The sequence below is a fragment of the Choloepus didactylus genome, chromosome 25 (genome assembly GCF_015220235.1).
Source record: "Choloepus didactylus isolate mChoDid1 chromosome 25, mChoDid1.pri, whole genome shotgun sequence".
Classification (NCBI taxonomy): Eukaryota; Metazoa; Chordata; class Mammalia; order Pilosa; family Megalonychidae; genus Choloepus; species Choloepus didactylus.
The window spans coordinates 5,334,295-5,349,940 of NC_051331.1; the positions used below are offsets into that span (position 1 = coordinate 5,334,295).

General features: G+C 37.1%; 1 protein-coding gene across 1 annotated transcript in view; it reads right to left on the bottom strand.

Moving 5' to 3' along the window:
- Positions 1 to 9,475: 9,475 nt before the first annotated feature.
- The window catches only part of LOC119520238, a 47,825-nt gene continuing 41,654 nt past the window's right edge, over positions 9,476 to 15,646 (bottom strand). Inside the window, exon 14 of the mRNA XM_037817922.1 lies at positions 9,476 to 15,349. Coding sequence (XP_037673850.1) covers positions 13,885 to 15,349 — 1,465 coding nt within the window. The 3' untranslated portion in view covers positions 9,476 to 13,884. The remainder of the gene's footprint in view (positions 15,350 to 15,646) is intronic.

A 15,646-nucleotide genomic window follows, 5' to 3' on the forward strand; every position in this document is an offset into this window, starting at 1 on the left:
AAAATATATTCTAAATAAAAACTAAGGAAAAACCTTAAGTTTTTAGCTTTGATTTGACCTTTTTTTTCCATTATGTTACCATAAACAAAATTTTACTACTCTTGGGTTATGATAAATTCCACAAATATTTTCTTCCATCACATTTTACATTTAGTTGTTTCTTTCTGAGCTTATTGTCACATGTGCTCAAATGTATGGATGGATTCAATTTTCTCTTTCTCCAACTGTTTACATAGTTATCCCAACACAATTTATCCAAGTTCACCCTTACCCCAGTAATCAAGGTGACAACTTTATCATGCACTACCTTTCTACTTGTACTGCACTTATTTTTGATCTTCCTATTTTCCCTCTGCTCTTTCTATTCATGCTTCAATATTAACTCTTTTAATTACACAGTTATATATTTTCAAAGTATCTATTCAGGTTACTGCTTCAGTTTGTTAAAGCTGTCAAAATGCCATGTACCAGAAATGGGTTGGCTTTTAGAACGGGGATTTATTAGCTTACAAATACATGTCTTAGGCCATGAAAATATCCAACTCAAGGCATCAATAAGATGATACCTGGACTATGAAGACATGCTGCTAGCATCCAAGACACCTTGTCCTTTGCTCCTGGGTTTTACTGCTTTCAGGTTCTGGTTCCAGTGGCTTCTTCTCTGAGCTTCTGTTGGTCCTCTCTTAGCATCTTTGGGGCTTTTCTCTATGAGCATCTCTCTATTTTCATCTCTCTGCTTCACTGGGGCTTCTCTGAGCTCTTATCTTCTCATAAAGGATTCCAGTAAAAGGATTAAGACCCACCTTGAATGGGCTGGGTCATGTCTCAATTGAAATAACCTAACCAAAAGGTCCCACCCACACAGATGGTGCAACCACAGGAATGGATTAAAAGAACATGGCATTTTCTGGTGTATATAACAGCTTCACACCAACACACTCCACCCTTTGGACCCCCAAAAGACACATTATTTCTACATGAAAAATATAGCCACTTCATCACAATATCACAAAGGGTTGAATCATTTCAGTAATAGTAGGAAGTACAAAGTCTCATCAAAATCCATATCGCATTTTCACTAGGGTTCTCTGGTCCTTGTTTTCTTCAAGTTCTATGTCCTTTTTTAAACTGAGATTTTACAATATTTTAAAGTAACTTACAGTGAATTAGCTTCATGATGTTCAATTTTCCTCTTCAAGAATACAGTATGTCTATCACTTTGCTCAAATCTCATTAGATGTCTTTCAAAATGCATTAAAATTCTCCTCACACAAGTATTTTATATTTTGTTTTTGTTTAGTATATATTTTGGTACTTTTATGTAAGTGGCAGTGGCCCAAATTTCTTAAAGTAGTTAATTTCTTACAAAAAGGAAACTAAAACAGTAGATCTAAAAGGATCTCTAGGTGATTTATGGGTGCATATTTATGTTTGTGAAGCACTGCATTAGACCCTTTGACTCTTGAGTCCCTAGAGAACCAGCACTGGCATCAGCTTACAGCTTGTAGGACATGCAAAATCTGTGCCTCCTCACAGATGGGTTAAATGTTTTACCATAGTTCAACCATAATTTGCAAGGGATTCTTATATGTAGACCTTTTCTGATAATTGCCTAAGATAGATATGTAGTTTGCATATTCAAAATCTAGGTCTTGCTAATAGAAATATGTTATTGAACAAACAATCTGTGAAGAAGCAAGTATGAAACAGCTTTCCCCAAATTTATGAACCTTAGAATGTTTCTTTGATGAGTTCCATTTGCCTTACATGTCTGTCATGGTTTTGCACTGTTTCCCTAATTTATGAAATCACAGATTTCTCCTAATGAATCTTTGACTTCTACACTATAGTGTATTTCCCACAAAATCATATTGCTGGGGAATTTCTTTTCTGGATACTAAGTTGATTCACCCAGTCTAAAATAAAATAGAACAAAACATTCAGTTCCTTTGGAAAATAGTGGAAGATATGAAATTGTAGTCAAGGTCCACATGGAATTTTAAAAAATATATACCATGGAAATAGAAGAAATATGAAAAGAAGCAAAAAAGTCTAGAAAGACATGCTTATTCTTTGGTTCCTTAAGAACTTTTAACAGATAGGGAAGAAAAGGTAGAAACGGTAGCTTCTTTATTAAAAAGATTCTATAAGGTTTGAAAATGATGTTATAAGGAAGTGATTTCATAGTATCAGGAAAGCCATTATGGGAAATAAGTGAACAAAGGGATCACATAGATACTTTAAATTTAAGGAACAACTTCTGTAATGAGATGTGGCACTCCCCACAAAAACTTTAAAAGTGAAAAAAATCCACAATTTTTGAACACTTCAGTGAGCTAAAACTGCACAGAAGAACTTGCCATTCAAAGGAGGGTGCAGACTGTACCCATTTTCTTCCCTTTCAGCACATTGAGACCAGGTATGGCCTTGAGGCTTTCCATAAACAGAAAGATTCTATTATGGAGTCACCAGAGATGTTAGTAGCAGTGTGGTCCTGTGTAATGTACTGGAATCTAGAAGAACTGAAAAAAAAAAGGGCTGATTTCCCCCCACAGATCATTTGCTGAAGATTGGGGTGATGGGCTGGAAAAGCAGAGTATATTCTGACAGTTTCATTGTGCTGAAGAAATGAAACACTCTAGACTTAGAAAGCTAAAAAAAAAGGCAGTTCTAACTTCAGAGCATTTGCCAGACTGAAACTGCTTGTTTTAGTAGGAGGCAAAAAATCCAAGATCAATTTTTTTCTTTTCTAGAGAAATTGTGGGCTTACAGAATAATCGTGCATAAAATAAAGTATTCCTATATACCACCCTATTATTACCATCTTGCATTAGTGTGGAACATTTGTTATAATTGGTGATGGCACATTTTTGTAATTGTACTATTAAACATAGTCCATGGTTTATCATAGAGTTCACTGTTTAGTATAGTTCCATGGACTTTTTTTTAATTTATCATTTACTATATATAAAATCTAACATTTCCCCCTTTATCAGTCTCATATATATTCCAGTCTTCATTACGTTTACAATGTTGTGCCACCAGCACCACCGCCTATTACCAAAATATGTCCACCATTCCAAATAGGAGCCCTGTACATTTTAAGCCTTAACTTCCCATTCCCTATCCCACCCTGCCCCCCTGGTAACCTGTATTCTAGATTCTATCAGTTTGCTTATTCTAATTATTTCAAATCAGTGAGATTGTAAAACATTTGTCCTATTGTGCCTGACTTATTTCACTCAAAATGATGTCTTCAAGGTTCATCCATGTTGTGGCATTTATTAGGCCTTTATTCCTTTTCGTGGCTGAATAATATTCCATTGTATGTATACACCACATTTTATTTACCCATACACGGGGTGATGGCACTTGGGTTGCTTCCTCTTTTGGCAATTGTGCATAATGTTGCTATAAACATCATTAATAGCCATTTGAATCCCTGCTTTCAATTCTTCTTAATAACTCCAGTCCTTCATCTTGAGGTTTGCTGTATGGTTGTAAAGGGGAGGATAAGCCTACTTATAATTATTCCTAGAAGTCACCTCCAGAGAATTCATTGTTGCTCAGATGTGGTCTTTCTCTAAGTCCAACTCTGCAAATAAATTCCTTACCCTCCCAGCTATGTGGGACAAGACTCCCAGGGGAGCGAATCTCCCTAGGAATGTAGGACATGACTCCCAGGATTAAGCCTGGCCCTGGCATCGAGGGGTTGAGGATGTCTTTTTGGACAAAAGAGGGAAAAGGAAGGTAACAAAATAAGGTTTCAGCAGCTAAGAGATTTCAAAGAGTCAAGGGGCTATCCTGGGGGGGTGGGGGGAAGCAAGATGGCAACATAGAGAGGTGTGGAATTTAGTTAGTCCTCTAGAGCAACTAGTAAATAACCAGTAACAACTAGTGAATAATCTGGAACAACTGTTGGGAGACATCCGTGAATGGACACACATTGTACACCAGCCTGGAATGGGTAGAACAGTTCAGACTGTAGCACAGAATTGTAAGTAAAGCGCCACAAACCCAGAGCTGGCACCCCTCCTGCCTTAGACAGGGCAGGCTGAGCTGAAACACTGCCATGTGGAAAAAAGAAACAGGTCACAGGGAAAGTAACTCAACCAAGCTCCAATTGCAGTTTTAATTAACAAATGTGGACTACTGAATACAAGCTACAAGCACAGATAATCATACGGAGAAGGAAGGGAAGCAGGTTCCTTCCAGCAGAGAGGAGACAGAGCCAACAGGGAAAAAATACATATAAAAACAGAGACTTTGGGAGATGGCTCAGCTCAGAATATGGAAGACTGCTGTGTCCCAAGAAGAGGGGCACAGAGAACTTGGTACCAACTCCAGTAGATCAGCAAAACTGAGGGGCTGGGGACTGGCTCTAAAAAGGGGATTTTGCTCTTTTTTCATTTTTTTTCTCTTATTCTAAGCAGCTCATTAGAGAAAGCCTCAGGCATTTCAATTCCTTGCTGACCTAGGCAAGGGTGGAGTTAACAGAGCCAGAAAGACAAAAGAGGAATTCAAGAGGAGACTATAACTCCCTAGAGGGTGTATCTTCCCTAAGAAAAGAGGGGTGGGATGTGCTCAAGTGGCTACCCTCTCTCAGAGAATTCAGACCTGGGAAAAAAACAAACAAACCAGTAACAACTTTAGCTTGGCTTCTGACACCCTCAGCCCCTTGCAGATCAGGATCCACAGCAAATTAAAGGGACCACACCTCTTTACACTAGTGGGGAGCTGCAGGTTGACAAGCACTACTCGCTGGGCTGGATAAGGAAAGCACAGAATCTAGAATCCTCAAAGGAAAGTCTGTCAATCCTCTAGGCTCACCCTCAGGGAAACCTAATACTGAATACAGCCTCCTCCTGAGACCTGAGCCCCTCTGTTCTGGGAAAATCTGACTGAGACAGTCAAGGAAACCAGATTCCTAGACAACAGAAAATGAAAAATCACACTAGGAAAAATGAAGATATGGCCCAGTCAAAGGAACAAACTTAGACTTCAACTGAGATACTGGAATTGAAACAACTAATTATTAATCAAACAAATCTCCTAAATCAATTAAAAAATCAATCTGAAAATCAATTCAATGGGTTGAAAGAAGATATGGCAAAAGAGATGAAGCATATAAAGAAGACTGTGCAAACACAAGGAAGATATCAAAAGTTTGAAAAAACAATTGGCAGAACTTATGGGAACGAAAAGCACAACACAAGAGATGGACACAATGGTGACATACAGTAGCAGATTTGAAGAACCAGAAGAAAGGATTCACAGACTGGAGAAAGGACTTCTGAAACCCTACACACAAAAGAACAGATAGAGAAAAGACTGGAGAAATACGAGTGATGGCTCAGAGAACTAAGTGACAACATGAAGCACATGAATTGCATGTCATGGGTGTCCCAGAAGGGGAAGAGAAGGGAAAAGGGGCAGAGGCAATGATGGAGGAAACAGTCACTGAAAATTCCCCATCACTTATGAAAGACATAAAATTACAGATCCAAGAAGCACTGTGAACTCCAAACAGAATAGATCTGAATAGACTTATGCCAAGACACTTAATAATCAGATTATCAAATGTGAAAGACAAAGAGAGAATTCTGGACACAGCAAGAGAAAAGAAATCCATCACATACAAGGGAAGATCAACAAGACTATGGGTAGATTTCTCAGTAGAAACCATGGAGGTGAGAAGGCAGTGGTATGATATATTTAGGATATCGAAAGAGAAAAACTGCCAACCAAGAATTTTACATCTGGCAAAACTGTCCTTTAAATATGAAGAAGAGTTTAAAATATTCTCAGACAATGAGAGAGTTTGTGAACAAGATACGTGCTCTACAGGAAATACTAAAGGGAGCTCTACAGACAGATAGTTAAAGACAGGAGAGAGGGCTTGGAGTACAATGTTGAGAGATGGTAGCACAACAAAATTAACAAAGATGACTGTGAGTATGGTTGAAAGAGAAAGGTTAGGGGCATGTAGACACTAGAAGGAAAGATAGAAGATAAAGACTAGTACTAGGTGGCTTAGTGAACCCTAGAGCAGTCAATGATTTTGATAAAATGTACAAGTATGTTTTTGCAGGAGGGAAAACAAATGAATGTCAACTTTGCAAGGTGTTAAAAGGGGGGTGGTATTGGGGAAAAAATACAATCAATGCAAACTAGAATCTATAGATAACAGTAAAATTGCAATATGCTTTAATTGTAACAAAGGCAATACACCAAAGCTAAATGTCTGCAAGAGGGGGACACAAGTGAGGGGTAAGTGATTCTTGACATTATTGTTGTTGTCTGACTTTTTTTATGGGATTTTATTTTATTTTTACCTTTTCTTTTATGGCTTTTTAGTTGCCATTTTTTCTTTTTGTTTCATCTTACTTTTTTTGCCCCTTCCTCTTTGTGACTTTTATTTTTACTTTTTTTTATCATTCTTATTCTTTTGTTTCAATTCTTTCTCTGAGTAATAAATATATGTAAGTGCTAACTGTGGTGATGAATGCACAACTATATGATACTGTAAACAATTGTATACTGTGGATGATTTTATGGCATTTGAATATATCCCTATAAAATTGCAGGAAAAAAAACAGAGGGACACAAGTGCTGGAGGGAACTTGGAGAGATGTATGTATTCACTGATGGTGGAGAAGTAGAATGGTGTAGCCTATCTGGAGGACAGTATGGTGGTTCCACAAGAAGCTAGGTATGTGGGTGTCACAAGGTCTTGCAACCCCACTATGTGGTATATACTTGGAAGATCTGAGAGCAGGGACACAAATGGACATTTGCATACTGGTGTTTATGGTGGCAGTACTCACGATTTACAATGGATGGAGGTCAACTAAGGGTACAATGACTGATGAACAGAATGGTGAACTGTGTTGTATGCATACAATAGAATACTGAGTGGCTACAAGAAGGACTGGAGCTGTGAGACAAGCAACTAGGTGAATGGATCTTGAGTACAGCATTTTGAATGAAGCACACCAGCAACGAGAGGACAAACATTTTAATGCCTCACTAATAAGTATTAACAATAACATGTAAACTGAGAACTGAATCTTAGGGCACAGCTTAGCGGGAGAACACTTTTGTAATGGCCCCTAATTGTAAGCTCTTACAGCAGTCACATCTATTCCTGAGCTGTAATGGTTATCTCTAAATCCTGAGATGCTGAACTCCTTAACCTGTTCAATCTCTGGAACTTTGGGTATGTGTGTGACACCTGAGACTTTGAGATAGAGATTGGCAACTGTTGAAAGAGCTGAAAAAGAGTTCATGCTTCAATTAAAGACATGAATGAAGTGGATATGGTTAGGACTAAGGCAAATCAGGCCCAAGGGTAAAGGACGATACAGGGTTTAAAACTACAACTTCTGTGCAAGACCATGAGAGGAGATGTTTATTTGGTGCAGGATCTATATTTTCTGTAGCCCACTAAGTAATTTAACCTATATGATCAGTTAGTTTGAACCATAGGTTCATGGGTCTTTGAAAGGGAAGTGGGACTTGATGAGTTTGTACAGGATTGGGTGAAATTCCAATACATCCCAGAGTGATATGCGCAGAGATTAAGTGTATTTGTGGGGCCCCCTGAGAAACTGTGGGGAGAATGCAGAAATGTTGGACTTCCCTAACTAGGTTATTGCTGTTTTTACCACAAACTTCAAGGATTGTCTAATAGGCCGAGGGGCTCGATCTGGGGGCTCTCCCTTGTGAAGCTAGTTGCTGCAAAGGAGAGGCTAAGCCTACTCACAATTGTCCCTAGGAATCCCTGCCAGAGAGCCTCTGTGTCGCTCAGATGTGGCCCCCTCTCTCTAAGCCCAGTTGTCAGATGAACTCACTACCTTTCTACTACTACTTTTCTGTCTTTTTATCAAAGAAAGATGCTGGATTTTGTCAAATGCCTGAAGCATGTCAAATGCTTGAAGTCCTGAAGCATGTGACAACATGGATGAACCTGGAGGACATCATGTTGAGTGAACTATGTCAGAAAGAAAAGGACAAATATTGTATGGTCTCACTAACATGAACTAATTATAAGTCAACTCATAGTTAAAATCGAGAGTATAGGTTACCAGATTGAATGAGAATACAGAATGGGGAGCAGATGCTCAATGTGTGCAAAAATTTTAACTAGGTTGAATTTGAATGCTTGGAAATGGATAAACAAGGATAGCACATTATGGTGAGTAATTAACAGCACTGAATTATGAGTGTAATTTTGGTTGAAAGGGGAAGTTTGGAGTCATGTATATCACCAGAAGGAAAGCTAGAGGATAAAACATGGGACTGTATACTACAGTGAACTCTATGAACAATGACTGTGATTAAAAGTACAAATAGAGAAATGTTCTTTCATGAACTATAACAAATACACATCACTGTTACAAGGAACTAGTAATATAGTGCAAAGTATGAACTACAGTTAACATTAATATTTTAATATTCTTTCATCAACAGTAACAAATATACCACACCAATGCCAAGGGTCAATAATAGTGGGGGATAAGATACATGGGATGTTTTGGGGTTTTTTTGGGGGGGGTAATGAAAATGTTCTAAAATTGTGGTTATGAATGCATAATTATGCAATGATACTGTGAACCACTGATTCTACACTTTGGATAGATTGTATGGTATGTGAATATATCTCAATAAGACTACTAAAAAATCCCTAGGAAGAGTGAGAAAAGGGATGAGAACACACAGTATGACGGTTAAGTTAATGTGTCAACTTGGCCAGTTGTTTGGTCAAGGAAGCATTAGCCTGATTGTCACTGTGAGAGTATACCATAGATTTTAATCATCTGTAATTTGACTGCATCTATGGCTGCATCTACAATCAACTGAGGAGATCGGCATCAACAGAGAGAGATGTCTCATCCAATCAGTTGAAGGGCTTAAAAGGAGAAGTGATGATTTCAGCAGTCATATGGGAGAATTTCCATCACTACTTCAGCTAGTCAGCTTCTCCCAGTCAATTAATCAAAAACCTTCATTGTAGTTCCAGCTTGTGGCCCACCCTACAGAATTTGAACTTGCCCGACTCCAGAATCATACGAGCCAATTCCTACTAAAAATCTTACATATCTATCTATCTATCTATCTATCTATCTATCTATCTATCTATCTATCCTGTTGATTCTGTTTCCCCAGAAAGCCAAAATACATACAGTTTACCATTATTGGGAAAGAAAAAGAACATATCATTGATCTTGTTTCAGACATTAAAAAGAAAATGCAGGATATTATAAATAGCTTTATGCCAACAAATTTGATGAGTTATGAAACTGACCAGTAAAAATTAGCAAAACTAACAAAAACAAATAGAAAATTTGAATAGCTCCCTGTCTATTTATATGCCTGGAATAATTCACCAATAAGAGTAATTCATAAAAGAGTCCTTTGAAGAAAATCCAATGAATTACAAGGAATAGATAATTCAAATATTTATAGTCTTTCAGAACAGTTTCCAAATCCTTTTATGAAGTCAACATAAACCTGCTACAAAAAAATTGACAAATATTAGAAAAGAAAGTATAGTCCAAATATTTCTTTAACACAGACACAGAAAACATTTTCTTTCAAGTAGCATATTGAATCTAGCAGTGTAAAACATCATGTCCAAGTGAGGCTTATTCCATGAAAACATATATTTTTTATCATTTGAACATCAAGGAATGTAGTAATGTACATTAATAGACAATTTTTTGAAAAGACCTTGGTACATGCAGAAAAAACAGTGGATAAAATTCAATATCCATTCATGATTTTTAAAATCTGGGGAATTGGGGAGTAGAACAACTTTCTTAAATATAAAAAAGTTAACAATGAAAAATTTACAGCTCATATTATATTTAATGATATACCAAACAGTTTCCCAAGATCAGGAACAAGGCAAGGAGGTCCATGTTCATCATTTCTATTACCACTGGAAGTTTAGAAATAAGTAAAACTTTCTTTTACTGGTATTGACAGAATTGTGTATGTATAGAAAATCTAAAACAAAGTTAGAATAAATAATTGAATTCATTAATGTCAATGGATATACTGTCAGTGTACAAGAAAAAAATGCAATTTTATTAGCCAAAACAATTGGAAAATGAAGGTAATAAATCAATATTTACAAAGCAAAACACCACATATCTAGAAATAAATTAAACATTCATTCATGACTTCTACAATTAAACCTATAAAATGTTGAGAGAAATTACCTGGTAAATGGGCAGTTATGCTATGTTCACCAATAGGAAAACTCAATATTGTAAAGATGTCAATTTTCTTAAAATTGTTTTATAAAGTCAATGCAATAGCAAGCAAAGTCCCAAGTGAAAACTGATAAGGAGATTCTAAAATCAATATAGAAATCAATGGGAATAGAGCAGGCAACACAATCTTGAAGAATAAAAAATCTGGAACGCTCACAGTGCCAGACTTCCCATATCCTGTGAAGCAACACAGTGTGATACTGGTGCAAGGAAAGACAAATACACCAGAGACAGAGACAGTGGGGAAAACTTACCTATTTGATACATGGTCCAGATCAACTAGAAACACACACAGACACACACACATATTTATCTTGGTTCCACCTCACACCCTACAAAAAAAAAGTTACTCTAGATGGATCAGACCTACATGTAAGAGATAAACAATAGTCTAGGGAAAAAAAAAAAGCATAAGAGAATACATCCATTATCTTCGCCTGGGAAATCATTTCTTAAACAGGACTCATCTCTAGCTGATTTTTATGCAAGATTGAAAAGCAGTCTTTAGTCATCTATAACCACATTAATCGATACCATCTACTTTTATGAGAGGATTTCTAGGAACTATCTATCTAGTCCTAGCTGAGTTCCCAGACCTCCTAGATCCACTCCCACTGCTAAGAGCAGAGTAAGCAGAACTGGCTAGGTGACAATATGAGCTCTAGTTCTAGATCCAACCTGCAAGTTCAGCCCATATCTGCCCACTGCTGCCTCCACCCTAATCCATATGCATCACAACTACAAGGACTACGATGTACCTGATACAGAATCTAACCCATTTCTGAATGAGCATGGGAACTAGTCCTAAACCATTCCCCTGGACACAGTGATTGGATTATGGTAGACAAGTGGGCCAACCGGAATCAATAAGATTAAATGCAGGTAATTATATTGGAACTACTCAAATAGATAATCAAGACATCAACCTGAGGAGAGGGAAGCCTGGATCTTCTGGGCCATGAAGAAAGCCTGCTTGGGAGAAAAGCAAATGCGGGAGGATGCACAGCCAAGATATGGGGAGACACTCCAGATAAAACCATTTTAGGGCTATGATCCAACCATACCTGAAGTTAGGGTATACCCAAGGACTTCTCAATAAGCAAGCCAATAAATTCCCTACATAATTTACAAAAATGAAAGGAGTTAAAACAAGCCACAGACTGGGAGAAGTTACTTGCAATGTATGTATATATAATATACATATTATATATAATATAATATATAATACATGGTTTACATATGTGCGTATCTATAGAGATATACACATACATATAATAAATAAGCCACCAGAGGGAAGCCCTTCAAATCAATAAAACATATTCTTGAAAAGGTGCTCTCATAAGATATCCATATGGTAATAAGCGCATGAAAAAGTATTCAAAATCATTACACATCAGGTAAATGCAAATTAAAGCCAAAAATGATATATCACCATACTCTGCTGAATGACTAAAATTAAAAAGTGCTGCCCTGGTATTGGAACTGGAGCTGTCTTACATGCTTTGGGAAATATACATTGAATCAACCATTGTGCAAAATGAAATGCCTAGAAAAAAACTAAACATAAAGCCCAATAAGATTCAGAAATCTCATTCCTACATATATATCAAGAAAAATGAATGCATAAATCTACCAAAAGAGCAATCAAAAGACAACCTAGTAACAGACACAACAAAACTGCTGTGTATCTATCAGGCATGATGAGCAAAAGAAGCCAAACACAAAACTGTACATATTGTATTTTAAATGTACGTGAAAATCAAGAACAAGCAAATCTAATTGATTGTAGCAAGAGTCAAAATTCTGGTTGGGTAATTAATGGAAAGGGGCATCAATAAACTTTCTGAAGTTCTGGAAATGTTGTACATTTACCAGGGTGGGTACATGTGAAATTTCATCAAACTGTGCACTTAAGATTAGCACTACATGCATAATACTGTATGTATACCTTAATAAAAAGGTAAAAATTGATTAAAAGGGAAGTATACATCTGGAGATAATAGGAAAATATAAAGAAACAAGAAAAAAGAGCAGCTAAGGGAAGAAGCTCAAACCAAACAGTTTTCATCTTCTCAAGTAAAAAGGCAGTAAAATCTTCCTGGTTGTCTGAAGGAGTCACATATAAATCCTTCTCCATTAAAGTGCAATAAAATCCTCTGATGTTTATGTCAGTCATGCCTATGATAATCTGTCACAGATCTTGAATTTTTGAGATCACAGTGGGCTTGCATAGTATCTTTCCCCATCAGCAGGGTACCAAGATGAGTAGCACTGTGCAGATGATAACCCTGGCCCAAATTAGGACCAACTCTATAGTCAATTGATGTACCAGTGGAACAATATCAACAAAATGATAATGCCAGAGCATGCCAGAAAATCCAAAAAGGATTTTAGAGACCTTCAGCAACAACTGCCACCAAGCCCTAACTGTTCTGTTTTGACCCAATTATTGATCACTGAACCTAATAATCAGGAAATTTACCTGGAAACTAAAGCGTGCCAGGCCCCTAAGCATCTGTCTCCCTGTCTGATGGCCCCATGATACTGACAGTAATAATGGCTTTTTTCATTCTGGCTTTGTGCCTTCTCATGAAAGCTCTTCTAGACAACTCTCACTAGGAACTTGACAAAGAAGTGATTTGGAAAATGTAGTTCCCAGCCCTACCAAATTAATATAGCATAAGCCAACCCAACCATCTTTACTTATAGCTTTCATCTTTATGTCTCAAAGACAAAATTCAAAATGATCTAATCAAATGAGACCATCCACTTTCAACACAATTTTTGCAGATTAATTTCTGTTGTAGTTATTTAGTGGACAGGAAAATCTTTTAACAGTAAAGACTGATACCCTCAGTAACTTGAAGTTCTCTTAGTTAAAAAGAAGGGGTACATAATAAATACTGGATAGGCAATGAGTTGTAGTTAGTGGACAGGAAAATTTTTTAATCATATAGACTGATTACCTCAGTAACTGTAAGTTCTCTTAGTTAAAAAGAAGAGGTAACATAACTACTGGGTAGGCAATGACTAGTATCTGCCATACTAGACCAAAAAAATAAAAATTCTCAATACTAAAGTGACATGATTTCAACTTCAGAGACCAATTGGAGTTAATTAGGAACAAATTTAGAAAGACCACTCCTACCTGCAGATAAAAAAATATACTTCAAAGCCTTTATAGGTACTAAGGACTTTGTAATGGAAAAAAGACAATATTTATGTCTGAACTATAATAAAACCTCATACTAAAACGCATATGGTTAGAGCTGAAGAGGTATTAGAGGGAAATTTATCATCTTAAGTATTCATATCAGAAAATAAAATTGTAAATTGGGCTAGTAGTCTACTTTAAGGATGAGGCACTGGTAAAGGAAACACCACAATGATAAGAATTCATGTCTGGTATAAATTTTCTTATGCACAATAAAGTGATGTTCATGAAGGCTTTCCCACATGGTTAACATGCAGTGTTTCTCTCAGGTGAGAGCTCTCAAGTTTTTAAATGGATGAGTGACAAATGAAGGCCTTTCTCTTATACTCACAAGGGTCCCCACAATGTGAAATCTTATGTGTTGCCTAAGATTAGGAAAAGTATTGTACATTATATGTGTATGTTTTCTCTAGCATGAGTTTTCACATGTCTTCGAAAGTAGGCAGGACAAACAAAGGCTTTCCCACATTCCTTACATTCATATGGTTTTTCTCCAGTGTGGCTTCTCACATGCCTTCGAAAGGATGAGGGACAACTGAAAGCTTTTCCACATTCCAAACATTCAAAGGGCTTTTCTCCAGTATGCATTCTTGCATGTACAGTCAGATATGAAGAATGGCGGAAGGCTTTCCCACATTCCTTGCATTCATAGGGTTTTTCCCCAGTGTGCGTTCTCATATGGATCCTGAGGGCTGAGGGATAAATAAAGCCTTTCCCACATTTTTTACATTCATAAGGTTTCTCTCCAGTGTGGGTTCTTGTGTGTACTGTAAGATGGGAGGAACTAATAAAGGCCTTCCCACATTCCTTACATTCATAAGGCTTCTCTCCACTGTGAGTTCTTAAGTGTTCAGTGAGGGATGAAGAACGACTAAAAGCTTTCCCACATTCCTTACATTCATATTGTACCTTTCCAATGTGATCTCTCACATGTGCTCTAAAAGATGAGGGACAACTAAAGGCTTTCCCACACTCCTTACATTCATAGGGTTTCTCTCTACTTTGATTTTTCACATGTGTATTAAGGGAAGTGGGAAGATAGAAGGCTTTTCCACATTCCAGACATTCATAGGGCTTCTCTCCAGTGTGCTTTCTCATATGAATACTCAAGGAGGAGGGACAATTGTAGGCTTTCCCACACTCCTTACATTTATAGGGTTTCTCTCCAGTATGTGTTCTCACGTGCACATTGAGTTTCGAGGACTCACTGAAAGCCTTCCCACACTCCTTACATTCGTAAGGCTTCTCTCCAGTGTGGATTCTTATATGTATGATAAGGTGGGAGGAAGAACTGAAGGCTTTCCCACACTCCTTACATTCATAAGGCTTGTCTCCACTATGAATTCTTCTGTGTTTAGAGAGAGAGGAAGAACAACTGAAGGCTTTCCCACACTCCTTACATTCATAAGGCTTCTCTCCACTATGAATTCTTCTGTGTTCTGTGAGTGATGAGGAACAACTAAAGGATTTTCCACATTCCTTACATTCATAGTTTATCTTTGTAGTATGACTCTTCACATGTGCCCTAAAGGACGAGGAACAATTAAAGGCTTTCGTACATTCCTCACATTCATAAGGTTTCTCTTCAGTGGGATTTTTCACATGTTTCTTGAAGGAAGCGAGAAAATGGAAGGCTTTTCCACATTCCTTACACAGATAGGGTTTGCTTGCAGGGTGAGACTTGATGTGATTCTTAAGGGACGAATGATCCATGAAGGCCTTTCCACACTGATGGCATTCATAGGATTTTACTCCAGGAGTTCTACTGAGCACATTCAGATTTGCATTTTGGTTGCAGGTTTGTAAACATTGATTTCCTCCATTACATTCATATATGCTCTCCACCATATGATTTCTTTTAAAAATAAAAAATCAAGTTATTAGTAATAAATTTTTCATTTTCAGTGAGTGCATGTGTTTTCTTCCCCATAATTTATAGAATGAAAGTTTTCACAGAGGGCTCCGACATAACCAAAGTTTCTGACTTGAGATTTTCCTGATAACTGTTTACAAGTGAATTATTTGTCAAAAATTGAATTATCTTAGTCACGTGTGGCAATATTATTGCGTGAAAATTCTTTATGAGAGAGTAATTTCTGACCAAGCTTTATGTTCTAAAATAAAAACTACATTTAAAAATTCATGATTATTT